Source organism: Arvicanthis niloticus, chromosome 12 (assembly GCF_011762505.2).
Source record: "Arvicanthis niloticus isolate mArvNil1 chromosome 12, mArvNil1.pat.X, whole genome shotgun sequence".
Taxonomy (NCBI): Eukaryota; Metazoa; Chordata; class Mammalia; order Rodentia; family Muridae; genus Arvicanthis; species Arvicanthis niloticus.
This window is the reverse complement of record NC_047669.1, coordinates 58,439,021-58,460,011: the sequence shown is the minus strand read 5'-3', so window position 1 is coordinate 58,460,011 and position 20,991 is coordinate 58,439,021. Positions and strand designations below refer to the sequence as shown.

Sequence of the window (20,991 nt, the reverse complement as noted above, 5' to 3'; positions counted from 1 at the left end):
GGCCATGCCATCACTGTCACTCAGAAGACTATGGATGGCCCCTCTGAAAATATGTTGTGTGATGGCCACGAGGCTGCCCATCATCCCTGCATCTACTGGTGCCACCAAGGCTGTGGGCAAGGTCATCCCAAAGCTGAATTGGAAGCTCACTGGCATGGCCTTCTGACTCCCAATGTATTCGTTGTGGATCTGAAACCTGCCAAATATTATGACATCAAGAAGGTGATGAAGCAGGCATCTGAGAGCCCACTAAAGCATATCCTGGGCTACACTTAGGACCAGGTTGTCTCCTGTAACTTCAACAGCAACTCACACTCCTCCACCATTGATGCTGGGGCTACCATTGTTCTTAGTGAAAAATCTGTAAAGCTCATTTCTTGGTATTACAATGAATACTGCTACCATAACAGATAGTGGCCCTCATGGCCTACATAGCCTCCAAGGACTAAAAAACCCTGGACCATCTACCCCAGCAAGGACACTGAGAGCAAGAGAGAGACCCTCGGTTGCTAAGGAGTTCGTGTCCCAACTTGGCCACCAACACTGAGCATCTCCCTCACAATTTCCATCCCAGACCCCCATAATAACAGGAGGGGCCTAGGGAGCCCTCCCTACTCTCTTTAATATCATCAATAAAGTTCACTATACCCCTCAAAAAAGACTTATTCGCAGTACCCCAAGTGTTAGAAAACCTTAATGAATCTAACAAATTGTGTAACATCTATTGAAAAAGTACTTCTATTGAAGTACATCTATTGAAGAAAAGTAGTTTAATGAAATCCTCATTAAAACAGAAACATACCGCCTTCTGGTCTGGGCCCAAGCACTGAGCAGATCTAGGGGTGGCAGCTCTGCTCCCAGTCTCACAGAATCCAAAGGAAGTGGGCCTTCCAGGAGCTCTAACGCGGGCAGTATCTTAGGCAAGGAGACAGCAATAACTTCCCCAAACAGGGAGTAACTGGGACCCACTAAGACCCAGGAGTGCCTGGCCCAGAGCACTGGTTGCTTCTGGTCTGGGGCTGAGCACTGAGTAGATCTTCAGCCCCAGCTCTAACCCCAGTAGTAACACCCACCCAACACAGTTCTGACACAACCAAGATAATAGGAAAGAAGGGCTCCAGTCAGAGATAGGGCAGGTAGCACTAAGGAGATCCAGATGGTAAAAGGCAAGCGCAAGAACATAAGCATCAGCAACCCAGAAACTAGGCATTATTAGAACCTAGTTCTCCCACACAAGAAAGTCCTGAACTCCTCATATCACTGGGAAAGCAAGATTCAGATTTAAAACCACTTCTAATGATGATGATAGAGGACATTAGGAAGGACATAAATAACACTCTCAAAGAATTTGAGGAGAACACAGGTAAACAGGTAGAAACCCTTACAGAGGAAACACAAAAATCCCTTAAAGAATTGCAGAAACCAAACCAAACAGGTGAAGAAATTAAACAAAACTGTCCAGTATCTAAAAATGGAAGTAGAAATAAGGAAATCTCAACAGGAGACTACCCTGGAAATAGAAAACCTAGAAAAGAGATCAGGAGTTATAGACACAAGCATCACCAACAGAATACAAGAGATTGAAGAGAGAATCTCATGTGCAGAACATACATACCATGGAAAACATTGACACAACTGTCAAAGAAAACACAAAATACAAAAAGCTCCTAACCCAAAACATCCAGAAAATCCAGAACACAATGAGAAGACCAAACCTAAGGATAATAGGTATAGATGACAGTGAAGATTCTCAACTTAAAGGGCCAATAAATATCTTCAACAAAATTATAGAAGAAAACTTCCCTAATCTAAAGAACGAGATGCCCATAAACATACAAGAAGCCTATAGAATGTCAAATAGACTAGACCAGAACAGAAATACCTCCTGTCGCATAATAATCAAAACACCAAATGCACAAAACAAAGAAAGAATATTAAATGCAGTAAGGAAAAAAGGCCAAGTAACATATAAAGGCAGACCTATCAGAATTACACCAGACTTCTCGCCAGATATTATAAAAGTTAGAAGATGCTGGACAAATGTCATACAGACTCTAAGAGAACACAAATGCCAGCCCAGGCTCCTATACCCAGCAAAACTCTCAATTACCACTGATGGAGAAACCAAGATATTCCATGACAAAACTAAATTTACACAATACCTTTTCACAAACCCAGCATTACAAAAGATAATAGCGGGAAAGCTCCAATACAAGGAAGGAAATTATACCCTAGAAAGAGCAAGAAAGTAATCCTCTTCCAACAAATCCAAAAGAAGATAGCCACACAAAGATAATTCCACCTCTAATAACAAAAATAACAGGAAACAACAATCATTGTTCCTTAATATCTCTTAACATCAATGGACTCAATTCCCCAATTAAAAGACATATGCTAACAGGACCCAGCATTTTGCTGCATACAGGAAACCCACCTCAGTGACAAAGTCAGACTCTATCTTAGAATAAAAGGCTGGAAAACAATTTTTCAAGCAAATGGTCCTAAGAAACAAGCTGGAGTAGCCATTCTAAAACCTTCAGCTCAAAAACACAAAGGGAGGGACTCCTGGCTCTTCCTGTATAGGTAGTTGAGGGTGGACTTGCCAGGAATCAGTGTAAGTGGACGGCCTTGGTGCCTGAAAGTTTGAATTCCCTAGTGTTGGGGAATTTGAGAGCAGGAAGGCAGGAATGAAAGGTTGGTGGGAGCACAACCTCATAGTAATTGGAGGAGAGGGGGTGGGGTAAGGGGTTAGGCATCAGTGGAAGGGAAGGGACTTGGTGCCTGAAAGTTTGAATTCCCTAGTATTGGGGAATTTGAGAGCAGGGAGGCTGAAATGGGAGGATGGTGGGAGCACACCCTCATAATAACTCCCAGAATTATATGCATTAGACATGACAGAGGCAAGCTGCCAGAAGACTAGATTCCAGAATTCAAACAAAAATTATCTTGATATTAAAATTTGTTTTCAGAATTGTATATAGCAGAATACACAGCCTAGGTGTATCTATTCATCAAGCAAGCTGAGCAGACCTGCTCTAACCCCTGATGTCTTGCAATTTTAGCTGGTTGCAGTGAAGACACAGTGTCAGATGCTTATCAATTTACTCTCCCCCCTGCCCCTCTTCTAATATCTCAATGCCCATAATCAACTTGAAGAAGTTAATGAAGAGGCGGCGCCCCTTTCCCTGGTCTTGGCGACTGAGGTGGTTAATTTTGTGTTGTCTTTCTAGGGAAAAGTAGTGGTTTTGTTGGAACAGGGAGGATTAGCTAGGATTTATTGCATAGCTGTGGCCTATTGGTAGAAATATGTATAATTGTTATTAAGATGAAGTTACAATTTCTTAAATGGTATAAAATGTACTTTGATTTCAAACTTAAGCTTTTCATTGGTATGAGCTTCCTATTGATATAAAAGTGAGATTAATATTGTTACTCTCATAGGCATTGTGCCTATATAACACATTTAGGAATACAAGGCTTAGATCCAGTCCTTCTTTAACTTTTCTAACTGATTTGAGATGGTTAGCCTGTGAGTTAAGGGCCTATAGCAAATTCATGGCTCTGAGTTTTTCGTTTGGGTGTTTTCTATATTTTATTTAGAATTAGCGGATAAGAGTTAACAGACAACAGTCCAGATTGTCTTGCATGAATAGTTGGTTTTCAAAATGTCAGAAATCCACAGAATTGACATTACAAACATTTCTGTATTAATGTTCATTTTGAATAGAGACCTGTCTGCTCCTGACAGCTTCCTGTCTTGTATTCTAAGAAGAAATTGAGCATCTTTGGAGTTACTCCAGTTGTGGTGAGACAACTACTAGGCAAGAATTGCCTTTTTTCATCTACAGACAAATTACTGTCCAGAAAAAAATACACTTGCAGAATAGTCGATTGATTATATCTGCCAAGACAGAGTAATCGGCCCTTAATAATTCTGCATCACTAGGTCTGTCAGATGATCCTGGGCCAGAAAGCTGAAGATCAGATGCTCCAACGTTCTGTAGTATAGGAGCTTTCCAGGTGTTCAGCGGTCTCTATAAAATGGTTAAGTTTTAGAAGCTATGCTTTGTGCCTCCCATAATTTCAGTTAATTCAGTCATTCTGGATTTCTGACGCAGTTGGAGTCTTATAGTGTCATAGCCAATCCCAGCTTTTTACTTTGAGAGAAAAGATTTGAAAGGATGGTTTTCAGCTGACATTCATTCTAAAGCCAAGAAAAAAGCCAGGTTCAATACTAAGTCTTTTAGTTAGGAGGGATGACAGAGGTTCTGGTTAGTCAACGAAATGATGGAGTGGGTATTAGGTCTATCTTGCACCTTACTGACACAAATTGGTATAGTTATGCTCTAATTGTATTTTGACAGAAAAGTTTTATTTTAACAGGAGGGTGATATGTAGGAGGAGCTAAGGTGGGAGGAGTAAGGAGAGGAGGAGGAGAAGGAGATGAGGAGCTAGGTGACAAGAGAGACGGGAGGGGGTGGGACATGGAGGCAGATGTTCGAGTGTCTTCGCCAGTCAAAGATAGTTGATATATATAGGTTGGGTATTGGGTTACACTTCTGATTGTATGGACATCTTTTTATTGAGCATTTCCAAACTTATAAAGCCTTTGATTAACATTAAAAAAAAAAACCAAAACATACCAGTTTTCTAGATGGACATTCCACTACTGCCATACTGTCCATTTCCCTCTTATCAACACATAAACATAAATGGTTTTGTCTAAATTTTAAAGGAATTATAATAATTTTACAAGTAAAGGAAATAAGTTGATTTGTAAATTGTGTAAAAATTATGATGAAAGTAGAAAAATATTAAAAGAAAAACTAAGTAATTTTGTCCATTTAGATATAAGTGTCTATGATAAAGTCCCAAGGATACAGCAATATGTTACTGACCCACAATAATCCAATGAAACAACTATCAAGAAAAGATCTATATGCCTCAGTGTGTGGTTTTGTCTGTTAGGTTACTTATTATACTAGGAAGTGAACCTAGAGGATTCTACATGTGAGCGAGGCATCTTACCAGGGTGTTACATCCCTCTTTCATGTTTATTTTTTGACAGAATCCTACTAAGTTGTGTGCGATGACTTTGAATTCACTCTGTGTAGCCAACTTCGTCTCAAATTCCTAATCTTACCACTTCGACTTGTGAGTAGGTAAAATTACAAGCCTGTACCATCAGGACAGGGCAGAATTATATATATGGCATATACAGCATTAAAACAAATACATACAAGTAACATTGTACAGCTGGACATATTGTATTTATGTATTTAGGAACACACTCACGTATGTATATTACAACAATTAATGAAAAATATTTATGAATTTGAAAGATAATAAGGAGGAGGCTGTGGGAAACTTTGGAAGGAGGCAAGGGAAAAAGAAAAATGATGTAATTATATTATAATCTCAAAAGGTAATTAAAATCAATCAGTGAGAATTTGGTTGTGGATTTTCACACTTGTAATAGTTGCTCTACTAGGCGGATCATAGGAGTGACTAGATAAGTGAGTAACATTGTTTTTAAAACAAGACATAAAATAGACAAAACAAAAGACCAAACAAACAAAAAAGCGAAAAGAAAACAACCAAAAATTATTAAAGGAATCAAAACCAAAATAAACTATTAGACTAATAAGAAAGAAATATTAATCAATAAATACTAATGGACTAGTTAAATATCGAGAAGAAAGCTAAAAATTAGTCTTACATTATAATATTCTACTAAATCTGTAATTTGAATATATAAATAATGTGTAAAAATTGTTATAAACTACAGGAAAATATGTATTATATATGTTCTAAGCACATTTCTGCTGATAAAATATATAGATATGCTACATCTATCTGTGCCAGAGGAAAATTAAGAAAATAGAAGACAAAGAGAAGCTGGTTAGTTTCAGAGTTTTCTTTATTGTGAAGTCTATACTTTCTACAATAGGCTATATAGAGAAAATATTTTCAGATGTCCTAAAATTTAGAAGAAAAAAATCCTCATCAATAAAAGAATAAACCTAGGACATCAGTCTATTTCATTGGGTCTCTGAGCTCATCATCTTTGTGAATAAAACAACGCATTGCTTAGTCTTGAAATCCTTCAAGTAGACAGCACTGAAATAAGCTTATAGTGTCTGAAATGCTGCTGAAGGTAAGTTTTAGGAAAAGGACAGCTAATTTGTATATATATATATATATATATATATATATATATATATATATTGCATGTTATTACTGTAGATTATCTTCATTGAAATGATCCTACTAACAATAACATTTCTCTTTTCTGTTAAAATAAAAAAAACCCTCAAAAACAATAAAACATTTTCTTTAACAAATGTAGTAGGGCCAGGTGGTTTCTGGGAGCTTGGGGCCAGGAGGAAAAATAGCGTGACATATAACAAAAGTACCTACAACTGTATGATTTAAAATAAGAGTAGCATCATTGCAGAACTATGATCCAGGAAAACATATACCAAATTTCTGACCTACGGAATTGTACAATAATACAATGAGTTTTAAGACACTTTGTTAAGGCAGTAACAAACAATGAAAATAACCTGTGTATGGCATGCTATATTCCTTTTGGAGAGTAAGACTTTCCTACTCTGAGATGATGGTGTTTATGGTTGCATATTAAATGAAAACTGCAAAAGGAAAGGGTATATACTAGCTACCAATTTATTGCTGTGATTAAAATGGTAGACAGAAAGGGAGTATCTTAGCTACTTTTCTATTGCTGTGATGAAACCCTAACTAAGGCAACCTATAAAAGAAAGTGTTTACTTTCGCTTACTGTTTCAGAAGCTTAGAATCCAAGACAGTCCAGTGAAGAACAATGTCAGAGTACCTGAGGGCTTACAGCTTTAACCTCAAACCACCCCAGCAACTCAAGAAAACCTTTACATTGGCTTACAGTTCCGGAAGGCTAGATATTCGTATTGGCAGGAAAGACAGGGCAACAGGCCACCAGTGCAGGAAGCTAAACGACCATACTAAGTGCAGTCAAGCTACAAACTCTGAAAGCCTGCTTCCCAGTGATGGACTTCCTCCAAAAAGTCTCCATGTCCTGAAACTGCCCTAACTTCCCCAAACAGCAGCAACAGCTAGGTACCAAGTGTCTTACTACATGAGCCAGTAGGAGACATTTCTCGTTCAAAAGACAACAGCATGGTGGGCAGAGGGAATTGTAATGAGCAGTGCTTAAATCCCTGATCCTCTTGATACTGGCACCATTGCTGATGAATCTAATGCCTGGCTGCTTCTATACTGTTGGTAAGTGGGCTCCTTTTAGCTAGATTACTAACACCTGGCTACTTCATATCGTATCTTCCCATCAATTTACACTTTGACTCTCACATTTCAAAAACAAAACAAAATACCAAAAAACCTATCAAATACTGGAACTTCTCTTCAAGGTAAATCTATATAGGCTTTCTCACATCTTTTTCCTCCCCAGTGTTCATACTATTCTTATGGCTCACAGAATGCTAAATTAAATTTCTGAATTTACCTTTTCTCTTTTCTTTATTGTTGTCAGTGGCTACCATTGTGCTAAACACACAGTAACTGTTCAATAATATTTATTCAAATTATCATTATCCATAAGAAATCATCCACTGGATGTTTGAATTATGCTTCTTCAGTCTTCGTAAGAAGTTTGGTAATTAATAGTCAGATATTCACATGCTTTTCATATTTCACATAAGAAGGTATTTAAAAACACAAAAGTGTATCATAATGGGTTTTCATTAGCCATAATTCAGATTTAAAATCATTATATATGTATGTGTGATAATCTATCTGTAGATAGGTAGATAGATGACAGATAGATATAGACCAATATGTCATAAAGTATGTAGATAGCTAGAAAGATAATAGATACAAGATTTTACACAAGTAGAAAGCCAGTAGAGGCTTATTCCCACAACTAGTAGACCTGTTGTCAGTTGGGACTACTTGATTTGTGTCACAGAAAGAGAAGCTGATTAAAGTTTCTAGGACCTTAAATGTTCCTGAACTTTCCCAATAGTAATAGTAAAGTCACGTTCAGAGTCCTTAAGTCATATCAAATGTTAAACAGTGAGAAAAAAAAAAAACAGGTTTTATATCCTAAAAAGCATAAGTATCCTCAATAATTGTAATTAATCTTTTCAACTTGCTGGGATTCAGAATCATCATGGAAGTAAACTTCCGGGTATGTGTATGAGGGAGTTTCTGACCTGACCTGATTAATTGAGATAAAAAGACTTCGCCTAACTATGGGCGCTACTATTCCATCCAGCAGGTTAAAGGCCTGCATTTCTTCTCTCTGCTTCCTGACTGGATGCATTGGGAACTGCTGGCCAAAGGTCTTGCCTCCACGACTTCCTTTCTATGACCAACTGTACCATTGAACTTTGAGCCAAAATAAATCTTGTCTTCCTCGGATTGCTTTACTAACGTATTTCATAGCAGCAAGGAGAAATAGGATCGTCAACACATGTGAAGTGAGCTGTCCAGGAAGACAATTCTGGGCATTCGTGACATAATTAACACGAAAAGTAGAGTGTATTGTTTCATATTTGTCTGTAACAACATATTTGAATGTTAGTATTAGATTTAAATATATCTTGGATAAACCGTACCGTCTTGGATAAACCTCATTCCTAAGGAGTCTGTGAAATAATTTTAACAGCACCGGGCTGGTGATGCTTGTAAGGATTGCAGAGATGTTTACAAATCAAAGAGCAAGCACACCAGACGGAACGCCTGTAGGGCTGCCCCATTGCGGAATGCAAAGGGGACTTTGGAGGGCTTAGGAGAAGTCTATCTAGAATATTGATTTCGACCAAAGGCACAGCCTTAAAAAGGAGGCTGAACAACGAAACAAAATAAAGAACAAAAATAAATAAATAAATAAATAAATAAATAAATAAATAAATAAATAAATAAATAAAAATAAAAAAGGAAGTTTGAATCCCGCGCCAGCCTCGCAACGCAACCCACCTCAGATTCTTAATTGGTTTTATCCTCCTTACGCCTTCCAAGCTCTGGACAGTCCAGAACTGCAGCTCCCACAATACAACGCGGTGAGGCGGGGCTACGGAAACTGTTTTTTTTTTTTTTTTTTTTTTTTTTTTTTTTTACGGCAAGTAGGCTCGCGGCTTTTAGGGTTTCATGAATGACAAACTCTGGGCTTTCCCAGAGGCTGCTCCCACAACAAAGCCGGTTTGTTGGGCCTTCATGCGTGGGGAGGCCGAGTCTTTCCTCACTGGCCTGAGTGGAATCCGCCCCGCAGCCTCATGGTAGATGGAGTCTTTGCTGTGGTGGGAGTCGTAGTTCCTCCGTCTACCTCGGAGACGACGGACTACATTTCCCAGGAGGCTGCGGGCCAGCCGGCGGTAGGGGGTGGTGCCTCCCGTCGGTACAGTCATCCTTCTGCTTGTTCGGCGGGACTGATGGCCGGAGAGATGACAATCTTAGGTCAGTATCTCAGGGGGTCCCTGCTGCTATGGCAGTCGATGAGGCGGTTTTAAGTGGTCTGAGTGGGCAGTGGTTGGTTGTGTCACTCTCTGAATCACAGGTCACGCAGCCGAAGGGAACCTGCAAAGGGGGCTAAGGCTGTTTGGAGCTGGTGGGGGCGGGGCGCCTGGAGCCGGGGTCTGGCTGCTGGAGGCTTCTTGGGGGTCCTGCCACCAGCCACAGGTCTGAGGGATGAGGGCCTAGGAATGCAAAAGACCGCGGTTTTGAATTGGTAGCTGAAATCGGTTCTCTGTGCTAGAACCCACTGTGAATAAGAAGGGGATCTCGAGATGAAGACTCTTGGCTTCACTTGGGATGCCGAATTGGGAGGGATTCTGGTCCTTGTTCATTTGTAGCTGGGTTCTCCTTCGAACCTACCGTTTGGGAATCACATTCCCTTGGCAAAACGTGATGAGACGCTTTTGAGATTCGTCTGTAGGTTGGAAAAGACAAGTGGATAGGTTCTTGATCTGCTTTAATGCGCCAGGCATTGATTTGAAGGAGCTAACAATTGCCAAAAGCACTGCACACTGACATTCTGGGTTTGCAGCATGGATGAGTGGGAACAGGTGTATAACACAGACTAGTGAAACCAAGTGAGATATTAATTCTAAACTCAAAGTGATATCCTTATTCGCGATTGTGTACAATATGCATGATGTTTATATATGATCGTTTCCCTTTGATATTTGCGGAGCCTCTGCTCTTGGTGAGCCATACAATGGTGAATAGAATTTGCCGTCGGGAAGCTTACATATTGTTGCTATCAGGGTTAACACTGGTCTATTTCTTCCCTAACTACTACCTCTTTGAGAGGTATATCCTTAATCATGCTTAAATATGCAAAAACTCTTCTGGGACTCTGCTATGAGGTAACAGTAACACCTAAGCAGTTTTCAGATCAGCACATCCAACTTATGTATTTGACCCTTTTGAATACGTAAAGATGATAATCAAAGAGGTGAGTCTTACATACCAAAGCTTTCGCTGCGAGACAAAGCTTTTTTGTGTGTGAGAATTTTATAATGGCATTTCATTTTAGTAATGACTGGTAAAACTTTATGAAGCTATCAGTCTAAAGCAATGAGATAAGAAAACTGGATTGTGTCAGCTTTTGCTCACAGTTGTGATGCTTTCATTCAACCACAGCATAATTGTTACTTAAATACCTACATTTTATTCCTTCATCCTCATGTAATGAATTATACAAAAATACAGTTGTGAGGGCTTTTGGTTTTGGAGGATTTTTTTTTCTCCTTTGTTTTTAATTGTAGCCAAGTGGAATGTTAAACACTTGATGTCCAAAAGAAGTAGTTATTAATTCTATAAAGTAAAACATGTTATGCTTTGTTTCAAAAGTGTTATTAAGGGGATGTTGCTATAGGTACTGTATATGGTAGTAGCGTCATAAAAACATGGTTTTTACTTTTTTCAGGTTCAGCTGTTTTGACTCTCCTGTTGGCTGGCTACCTGGCACAACAGTATTTACCACTGCCTACTCCAAAAGTGATTGGCATTGACCTGGGTACCACCTACTGTTCGGTTGGTGTATTTTTTCCTGGGACTGGAAAAGTAAAGGTGATTCCAGATGAAAACGGGCACATCAGCATCCCCAGTATGGTGTCCTTCACTGATGGCGATGTGTATGTGGGCTACGAAAGCCTGGAGCTGGCAGATTCAAATCCCCAAAACACCATATACGATGCTAAAAGGTTCATAGGTAAGATCTTCACCCCCGAGGAGCTGGAGGCTGAGGTTGGCAGATACCCGTTTAAGGTATGAAATTCATCTAAAATCTGTGTCCATTTAATTTAACTGCACCATTTCCATTCATGCTTTGGCTTCACCATTGGAATCATTGCATCCATGCTGGCTTTATATGTCAGGGAGTTGTATTCTCTCAAGTAAGAAATTGCACAGCAGCTGCAGGGTGAATCAGTTCAGTGGCTTCCTGGTGCTACCTGGTCTGGAAATGGGGCCTCACTGTGCACTCATTCCACCCTCATCACAGGCTCCAGTTAGTTCTTTTAAGATATTTTAGGAAGGATGCTGAAGCCCCATATACTGTGAATAGATATTCTCTGTGGATGTACATTTTTGTATGCATACAATATTTATACAGTTACTTTCATGTTCTCTGGCTTGTTTGAAGTGCCTCAGTATGTCACACACATTTAGAACATGCACCTCACTAGCTTTAATAGCTGAACTGCTATTTTCTTACATAATTAATCTATCTCAAAACTATCTCTTATATTTTGCTAGTTTCACATTAATTTTTGAAGTTCAATATGTATATATACACATACACATTTATATACATATATCTTTGTCGGAAATTGCCTATGTTGTATAATTTTGAGTTGAATGTATATGTGTGGGTTTTTAAAAATCATTTTATTTATTTATGTTCCAGCTATTGTCCCCCCTTCAGATTCCCCCTCCCACAGTTTCTCAACCCATTACCCCTCCCCCTTGCCTCCAAGAGGGTGCTCCCCTCCCCACTGGGTATCCTCCTTCCCTGAGGCCTTCTTGAGGATTAGGCACATCTTCTCCCACTGACGACAGACCAAGCAATGTTTTATTATATGTGTGCCACTGGGGCCTCATACTACCTCATGTATGCGTCCTTGCTGGGGGCTCAGTCTCTAGGAGCTCCCAGGGGTCCAGGTTAGTTGAAACTTCTGGTCTTCCTATGGGGTTGCCCTCCCCTTCAGCTTCTTCAGTCCTTTCCGTAATTCCTCCATAGGGGTCCCTGACTTCAGTCCTTTGGTTGCCTGTAAGTATCTGCATCTGACTTTCAGCTGCTAGTAGGGCAGAGGGCAGCCATGTTAGGCTCCTGTCTGTAAGCACATCATAGCATCAGTAATAGTGTCAGGCCTTGGTGGCCCCCATGAGATAATCCCGAATTGGGCCAGTCACTGGAGAGCCTTTTCTTCAGAGTCTCCTCCATTTTTGGCCCTGCAATTCTTTTAGACAGGAACAGTTTGGGGCAGAAATTTTGACTGGATTAGTAACCCTGTCCCGCCACTTGTGGCCCTGTCTTTCTACTAGAGGGAATCCTTCAAGTTCCCTTTCTCCACTGGTGGGCATTTTGGCTGAGGTCCCTCCCATTGAGTCCTGAAAGTCTCTTACCTCCCAGGTTTCTGAGACTTTCTAGAGGGTTCCCTCACTCACTCTCACCCCAAAGGCTGCATAATTCCATTCATTCTTTTGGTCCTCTGGGCTTCTCTGTCTCCTCCACACACACACCACTGATCCTGTTGCCCTTTACCTGTCCCCTTCCCTCTCCCACCCAGTTCTCTCCCTCCCTCTGCCTCCCATGATTATTTTATTACCCTTCTAAGTGAGATTGAAGCATCCTCACTTGGGCCTTCCTGATTGTTAAACTTTTTATAGTCTGTGGGTTATATCCTGAGTATACTGTACTTTTTGACTAATGTCCACTTACCCGTGAGTACATACCATTCATGTTCTTTTGGGTCTGGCTTACTTCACTCAGGATGATATTTTCTAGTTCCATCCATTTGCCTGCAAAGTTAATGATGTCCTTGTTTTTAATAGTTGTGTAGTATTCCATTGTGTAAATATACCACATTTTCTGCATCCATTCCTATGTTGAAGGACGTCTGGGTTGTTTCCAGCTTCTGGTTATTATAAATAAAGCTTCTGTGAGTATAGTGGACTACGTGTCCCTGTTATATGTTGGAGCATCTTTTGGGTATATGCCCAAAAGTGGTATAGCTGGATCTTCAGGTAGAGCTATTTCCAATTTTTTAAAGATTGATTTCAGAGTGGTAGTACCAGCTTGCAATCCCACCAGCTATGGAGGAGTGTTCCTCTTTCTCCATATCCTTGCCAGCATCTGCTGTCACTTGAGATTTTGATGTTAGCCATTCTGATTGATATAAGGTGGAATCTCAAAGTCATTTTGATTTGTGTTTTTAAGGAATTTTATTTATATTCCCAGATCAGAAAGGCTACATGCTCTTAACATTTGCTTTTGGGAATATCTGTATCTTTAGCAGGTAGTATGGTTTTCTTTACTTATTGAGCTAAGTCTGGCTCCATAGCCCAGGCAGTCACTGAACCGTAAAGCGTCAGCCTCTTGAGCAAGTCAGCCTGTGCCACCTGGTCCAGTTTATTTTATGTTCAACAATCCACAAGTGAAAAATGCCATTTTGTATTAAATGTCTTTTATTTTCTTTCCAGGAGTTATATTTAGTGGTATTTTTTTCATTCTTTTACAAATTCTGTTGGTTGATTGATTGTTTAATTCAGGAACAAAATTTGTAGACTTGGCTGGCCTAGAACTCACAAAGACCTGATTGTCTCTGCATTTCTTCTTGTTTGTCCTGATTTGACATTTTTCTCTTTTCTTTAATGACTAAAGTTTTTTTTAATGTGTTTTTGTTATTTTCTTTTTTTTTTTTTTACCTTATCATCTCTATGGTGTATAATTTGTTGTTCCTTTCAAAGTAGGCATTCATGAAATCTCAATTATAGAAAAGTGGCTTTGATTCCTATAGTAATTAGTATGAACTTTGACCCTTTGCACTGGCTTGTTTTTTTTTTTTTCTTTCTTTTGGTTTTCCATCTTAATGCTTTTATGCATTTATTTTTCAGTGGCTTTTTAAAAAACACTTAATCTTTGTTTTTTGCTTATCCTGTATGGGACTTTTCTTCTAAGTTATGAAGTGCTCTACTGAGTCTACATGCACTAGACGCACTAGGTAGTTGTACCATCATGGCTTACTGAATAAAGTGTTGACTCCTTTATGATTTGAGTTTCTGTCATTTTCTTGCCGTGATTTTAATTACCGGTTCTCAATGGCCATACATATAAAGTGCAAACTCCCATAAATGACCAATATGTAGGTTGTTTAGGAGGAGCATGAAGATATCCTTCACTGTGCTTCCCAGTCTTCCCCAGCCTGTGGACCCTCCCATTGTTCACTCTATTCTCTCGGCTTTACTCACTCAGCAGCCGGCCTGGGTATCATGTGTAGCAGGCACTACAGTGCTGTCATTAGGACAATACTACAAAGGAATGGCCCCAAAATGCAGTATTAGTGGTGATGGCTGCTTGTGTATGTTGATGAGAAGCTGTAAAGTGCTTTGTCTAAGTGAAAAGTTGTCCACTGAGGGTCTTGAAACATAGAGCTCACAATAAAAGGAGTCTCCTGAGTGTTGCAATTCATTCTTCCTGTGAGTATGTACTGTGAATATTCTAGGCTTCTGTTAAATTGTTGGCTATTACTGAAATCTGTAAGATAGATTTATTTTATAACTTTTTAAGTATCACATTCAGTGAATTCTAGTCTTGAAAAGGGTACTGAACAGATAGATGATAGTGAGGTTTTTTTTTTTTTTAATTTTTAAAGGTTTTTGTTGAGTCAATCCAATATGTACATGTCAAAGTAATTGGAATTTTGTGTATACATACATATCTTTACATTCCTGCTTTTCCAATCTTATTCACAGGTTTTACACAAAAATGGAATGGCTGAGTTTTCTGTGACAAGTAACGAAAGTATCATCGTTTCTCCAGAGTATGTGGGCTCTCGACTGCTGCTGAAGCTAAAGGCGATGGCAGAGGAATACCTCGGCATGCCGGTCACCAATGCTGTCATCTCTGTGCCAGCAGAGTTTGACCTACAACAAAGAAATTCAACCATCCAAGCTGCCAACCTGGCTGGTAATAGCACCCCTGACTGACGTGCAAAGTCTTCTGTAAATCACCTATAGGCATAAAAACTATATGGCAGATGAGTTAGATTTCTGTTTATGTAGATTTGCAATAATAATTATGAACTCTGGTACAACATTAAATGCTTATATTAGGGAGAAAAAGCAGTGGAGGGCTGGGGCTGAAACTCTGATAAATTGCTTCTCTCGAGCACGTCAGGCCCAGCCTAGGTTCAGTCCTCCAGGACACAACCGTCCTCAAAGCATGTTAGAAAAAAAAAAGTTGAGCTCATCAGGCATATGACAAAGAGTGGGAGAGAACGTGAGCACTACTGTACTTCAGATGAAAGATATGATCTCTTCGTTGTTCAGGTGAAGTGTTTCCAGATTTTCCAAAGTGAAAAGGATGTAACCTGTTCTATATAAATCTGGCTTTTGTGGTGCTATATCCAACTAGATAGAAGCATGGAATAAACGTACTGTGCACATAACATGTAACATTTTACTATGGGAACTTCCTATACTTATTCTCGTCTGCAGTAATAGCAGCTGTCTGGCCCTCCTCGTGGAGAGCCACCAGCAGTGTCCTTCGTACCATTTACTTCAAGGGGATGATCTGTCACCTCTTGTTCAGAGCTGCTGGTATAGCCATTATCAGAAAGTAGCTTGAGTGGAAGCATGGAGGTCCACAGCGTGTCAGAGCTAGGGGTGGCTTATAGAATGATTAGGTATGCCTCCCGGAAACAGTGACTCCCTGCAGGTGACAGAACAGAGCAAGAAGATTGATAACCAAAGGAAGGGCAACATAGTCCATGGGAGAATCCTCAGTTTCAAATGCTGGTGTGGCTCCTGAGGTATAATCTCACATCTTGTACACCACTCTACCTGGAGAAGTTAGTTCAAAGCAGGAATCTTACTCAAGGTAACGTGGTCTTTTACACAAGATCAGCCTACCGCATTTCCACAACTATGTATTTCCAAGTAGGTTATCAATATTAGAAAAGGCTGGAAGAGATGTTTTTCAATTGTTAATAAAACATCAAGATACTAAACTTAAGGTTTTCTTTTGTTATGGTGTATTCTTTTAGAATAATTTTAGTTATATCAGTGAAAAGAACTTGCATTTTTCATACTAATGGATTTTTCCAACTGCTTTCATTACTGCTGGGTGAAATTCACGTTAAAGAAGGAACAAGCACGTTGTTATTACAAGTTGAGTAGAAACTGTTTCCTCCCGTGTTCTTTCAGGACTGAAGATCTTGAGGGTGATAAATGAACCTACAGCAGCAGCGATGGCCTATGGTCTCCACAAGGTTGATGTCTTCTACGTGTTGGTCATAGACTTGGGAGGAGGAACTCTTGACGTGTCATTACTGAATAAACAAGGAGGGATGTTTCTAACACGAGCAATGTCTGGTAAGAAAAGTGCAGAATTAAAGAGGTTCAGGCGCATTTTCCTCAGTATTCCTAGCATGTAGGATGTTGGTTTTGTTTTCAGAATATTTTGTGATTTTCTGTATATTGTTGCTTCTATCTATGTACATATCAAAGTTAACTGTCAAAATAAGATGGCTGGACTTCCTGTAAGTCAAATAAGTTAGTTCCTTTAGAGCTTTCCTGATGATGGTTAAAGGGAAGATCAGGGAAAATGTCAAAATGAAGACGTTCAGTTATTTCATCTGTTTTATGTTTCATGATGAGAATGTCCTAAGAAACACAACTTTAGCATCACTGAAGAAATAAGATCATTTACTTTCAATCTCTTTTTAAGATTTTTTGCTTTCTGCTTTTTTAGGTTAAAAATATAAGGGTGCTTATTGACCTATACAAGCATTCTAACATGTGTGTGTGTGTGTGTGTGTGTGTGTGTGTATATATATGTGTGTGTGTGTGTGTGCACACTTATACACACACACACACACACACGTATACATATATTCACTCTTAACCAAATTCCTTAGAGCCAAAATACATACTTTGAGTTTATATTCCATGATTTTCTTCCTATAGAACTATTTCAATTAAGATTTTAATCATTAACAGTGAGATAAGATAATATATTTATTGGGACATGTTAATCATAAAAATTACTTTCTTCTGTTGAGAAAATGAGGTAGTGTTTCAAATGATGCTGACTTCATTCTTTTGTGTTTGTCAGAAATTACTTCATGTAATTGAGATACCCGCTTCTAGATCATTTAGAATTTCTAACCTTGCTAGGCACTGATTATCAATAGTAGAAGTTAGAAATAGAAATAATAATAATAATAATAATAATAATAATAATAATAGTTGAGATAAGACAGTTTCTAGAATCTGGAAGTAAGTAACCATCTGCCCTTACCATTTAAGTTAAAATGGCTTTAACATAGGTCTTTTCCTGTCAATAGTTACATTAATAAAATCTTACTATATTACAGGATTTGTTATCCTTAGAATACCTTAACATACAGGGTTTATATTTATGTGCATATATGTATGACATAAAATTTTTAATTTTTTTTTTTTTTTTTTTTAGGAAACAACAAACTTGGAGGACAAGACTTCAATCAGAGGCTGCTTCAGTATTTATATAAAGAGATCTATCAAACGTACGGCTTTCTTCCTTCCAGGAAAGAGGAAATCCACAGATTAAGACAAGCGGTGGAAATGGTCAAGCTAAACTTGACACTACATCAGTCTGCCCAGGTATCAGTTTTACTCACTATAGAGGAAAAGGACAGCCAGAATCCTCAGAATGGTGACTCTGAACTGCCACAAGACCAGCTAACCCCAGGGGATGGTCACCATGTGAACAGAGTGCTTAGACATGGCCTTTCTGGAAGCAAGAGTGGAAAAAGTCAGGTTTTATTTGAGACGGAAATATCCCGCAAGCTCTTTGATGCACTCAATGAGGATCTCTTTCAGAAAATACTTGTACCCATTCAGCAAGTATTAAAAGAAGGCCACTTAGACAAGACTGAAATTGACGAGGTGGTTCTAGTTGGGGGTTCTACTCGTATTCCTCGGATCCGCCAAGTTATTCAGGAGTTCTTTGGAAAGGACCCAAACACATCTGTAGACCCTGACCTGGCAGTGGTGACTGGAGTGGCCATTCAAGCTGGGATTGATGGGGGCTCCTGGCCTCTCCAAGTTAGTGCTTTAGAAATTCCCAATAAGCATTTACAGAAAACCAACTTCAACTGACCTCTGAGGCAGTGCTGCAAACTGATCTTGTCTAGAGGTGTTAATGATTTCCATGAGAACCTCCTCCAGAAAAGAAGTCCATGAAGTAACTCAGATTCCTTCAGAGGACATTTATACAGGACAGCTTTACATAGTGTTTTGTTTTAGAATCGAATATGACCAGATGAGTCTTGTTTGAGTTTGTAAAAAAAAAAAAAAAAAATCAGTATTTTTAAAGTAACAGAGTTTATTAAAACTTTCCTGGATTCTGGAAGTAGGTGGCCATTCACACTTACTAGTCTGGAAACTTCAGTGCCAACTCTGAGGCCCAGGTTCTTACTGAATTTTATTAGTAGGGGCTGATAACTTCTTTATTTGGTTGTCACATACAACTCTTAATTCAGTCTATACTTGAAGGACTGTTGTGTCAGGTATATACGATGGCTGGGAGATAGCAGTATTATTAAACTGTATAGAGAGTATTCATCAACTGCCATGAAATTTGTACTTTCAGAAATCCACTGTCTTTTTACATGTTACATTCTCCTAATCTACAGATTTTAACATATTTGAAAGATCAGTTTTTCTTCCCAAAATAGCTAAAGATTTATTCAAATTTCTTTCTGCCAGATAGTAGACATGCCCAGTTTATACTCTACTCTAGTCCTTTTATCTTCAGGCTGTCATTTTCTGCTTATATTTTCACACTTCTGCTTTGTAAGAATAAGAGGACACTAGAGAATTATCAGTTGCCTTTTCAACGTGTTGATGTCACAATAAAGCTGTATTACTCTCTGACTGTTTTGCTATCTAAGACCATAGCATAGATCAAATATTTGTAGCAGCTCTTTGGTTTTGGTTATGCTGTTTCCCCTTTTCCCAGGGCCAAACCTAGAAGTGTAAGACTATAATCCAGCTACTCTAGAAACTGAGGCAAGGGGCTTACAACAAGTTCAAGGCCTATCTGAGCTACTTAGGAAGTTCTAGACCAACTTAGGCAACTCAGATCCTGTCCCTATCTCAAAAAATGAGATTCAGGGTGGTGGGGGGAGAGGTGGGGGAAGAAGAACAAGCAAGGACCAGTGAAGAAAATACTGTATGTTGATTTTGTGATGGCCATGTCATTGGAAGATATATGTCAGGGTGGGATTTTTTGGGTTTTTTTTTTTTTTCTTTAGTACAAGAATTATATCCTGGCTATCAATTCATATAAACTATATTCTGTTTATCAGTGTTGTAATAACTGAAGAAGAGAACTAAAACTTTGAATAAGATTAATCACTTCATCTTCCCAGAGTGTAATGCTGAAAGGTGTTGGGTTTTGGGTTTTTTGTTGTTGTTGTTGTTTTTGTTTTGGTTTGGGTTTTTTTTTTTTTTTTTTCAGCTTTATAAAAAATATTTTTTTGCTCAGTAGTGAAATTGCAGTTAAACAAGTCATTTTCATGTATCAAAGCATGTGCATTAGGTAGATAGAAAAAACATAAACTGCCATGCTTTATTTTAGAACTAATGGAGAAATGCCAAAGATGAGCCCTTCACAGCATTCTGAAAATCCTCAAGACTGTGAATCTTTGATTTTAGTTTGAAAAACATCTGTGAACATGTTTGAGACTTGAGTATTTAAGTCTCAAATGTGCTACAGTCTCCATGTGTGCTTTGAATTCTCACGTAGGCCATTTAGGATTATAAACAGCAAACTTGAATTTAGCAGATATCTGACAGAACTCAAAACATGAACAAAAACAATTTGCAGAATGGAGCAGATAAATAATACTAAAATGGGAAGGTAAATAATTTTTATGAAAAAACAGAATGGTAGTGTTGGAGGTGGGGCTGAGTAGTTAGCATCCTCTTCTCTAGTAGTTTCAATGTTAAAAACATGAAGGAAATTGTCTTCAATCATAAGGTAGAGTCATGTGTACCTAATCCTGACACCAGTATAGTTTATTTAAAAGGTACAAATGAATCCTGAAATGGGCCATTTGTTAGAATCAGATTGTTTTTCATAAAATGTGCTTTTTAGTTGTATATTTGGCTAAAGTTTTTTTAAGTTTGTAACTTTAAAAATACTAAGTAATATATAATTTATTTTGTATCAATGTTTTGGTACTGTGTTTTCACTCAAACCACTTATCAGATACCACTGTGTATAATATGAATTCAGTATGACAGTTACTGTATAGATCAGATTGTGCCTCTTAAATATGTGTGTACAAGTAATTCAAATTTTATTGTAAACGCATACTGTTTGCAGTTTTGCTTTTAAATTGTATACTTTATTTTCCACCCATGAGTAGCTTGGAGTATATTTTTGATGTATATAAATACAAAGAGAGAGAGAGAACTGATGTGATGCTTACAACATTCACTATCAGGTGGTCTACATTCAGAAGTGTCACATCTTCCTGCATCCTATATGTCTCCTGGCATTTCTGCTACGTTTTCTGCATAGTTCTAATTTAGAAGAGCTAGTTATGTGAACAGTTTCTTTAGAACTCTGATTAACAAGCTATGGCTTGTAACCAGTGGGAGTCAAGTGCTGACTTGATTCACACAGTTGATGAGTCTGCATACCCCCAACTGTCATCTTTCAATTGACACTTAATACTTCATAATTTTCTAATAAAA

The 20,991-nt window shown here is 38.6% G+C and overlaps 1 protein-coding gene and 1 long non-coding RNA gene across 2 annotated transcripts in view; one reads left to right on the top strand and one right to left on the bottom strand.

Moving 5' to 3' along the window:
* LOC143444076 (uncharacterized) overlaps positions 1 to 9,085 on the bottom strand; it is a 36,961-nt gene extending 27,876 nt beyond the window's left edge. The window contains exon 1 of the long non-coding RNA XR_013113618.1: positions 8,995 to 9,085. This is a non-coding gene — a long non-coding RNA (uncharacterized LOC143444076). The remainder of the gene's footprint in view (positions 1 to 8,994) is intronic.
* A 48-nt stretch (positions 9,086 to 9,133) lies between these two features.
* Hspa13 (heat shock protein family A (Hsp70) member 13) lies at positions 9,134 to 19,158 on the top strand. Its single transcript, XM_034515516.2, has 5 exons — positions 9,134 to 9,471; positions 10,946 to 11,286; positions 14,995 to 15,208; positions 16,447 to 16,614; positions 17,717 to 19,158. The coding sequence occupies exons 1-5, from the start codon at positions 9,291 to 9,293 to the stop codon at positions 18,382 to 18,384; spliced, it is 1,572 nt and encodes a 523-aa protein (XP_034371407.1). The 5' UTR covers positions 9,134 to 9,290; the 3' UTR covers positions 18,385 to 19,158.
* The last annotated feature ends 1,833 nt before the right edge of the window (positions 19,159 to 20,991 follow it).

Excerpts from the sequence above, each read along its gene's own strand:
- Hspa13 (XM_034515516.2), top strand. The coding sequence starts at position 9,291 with ATGGTAGATGGAGTCTTTGCTGTGGTGGGAGTCGTAGTTCCTCCGTCT. Across the intron at positions 11,287-14,994 it reads TTGGCAGATACCCGTTTAAG|GTTTTACACAAAAATGGAAT; the intron begins GTATGAAATTCA and ends TCTTATTCACAG. Across the intron at positions 16,615-17,716 it reads TCTAACACGAGCAATGTCTG|GAAACAACAAACTTGGAGGA; the intron begins GTAAGAAAAGTG and ends TTTTTTTTTTAG.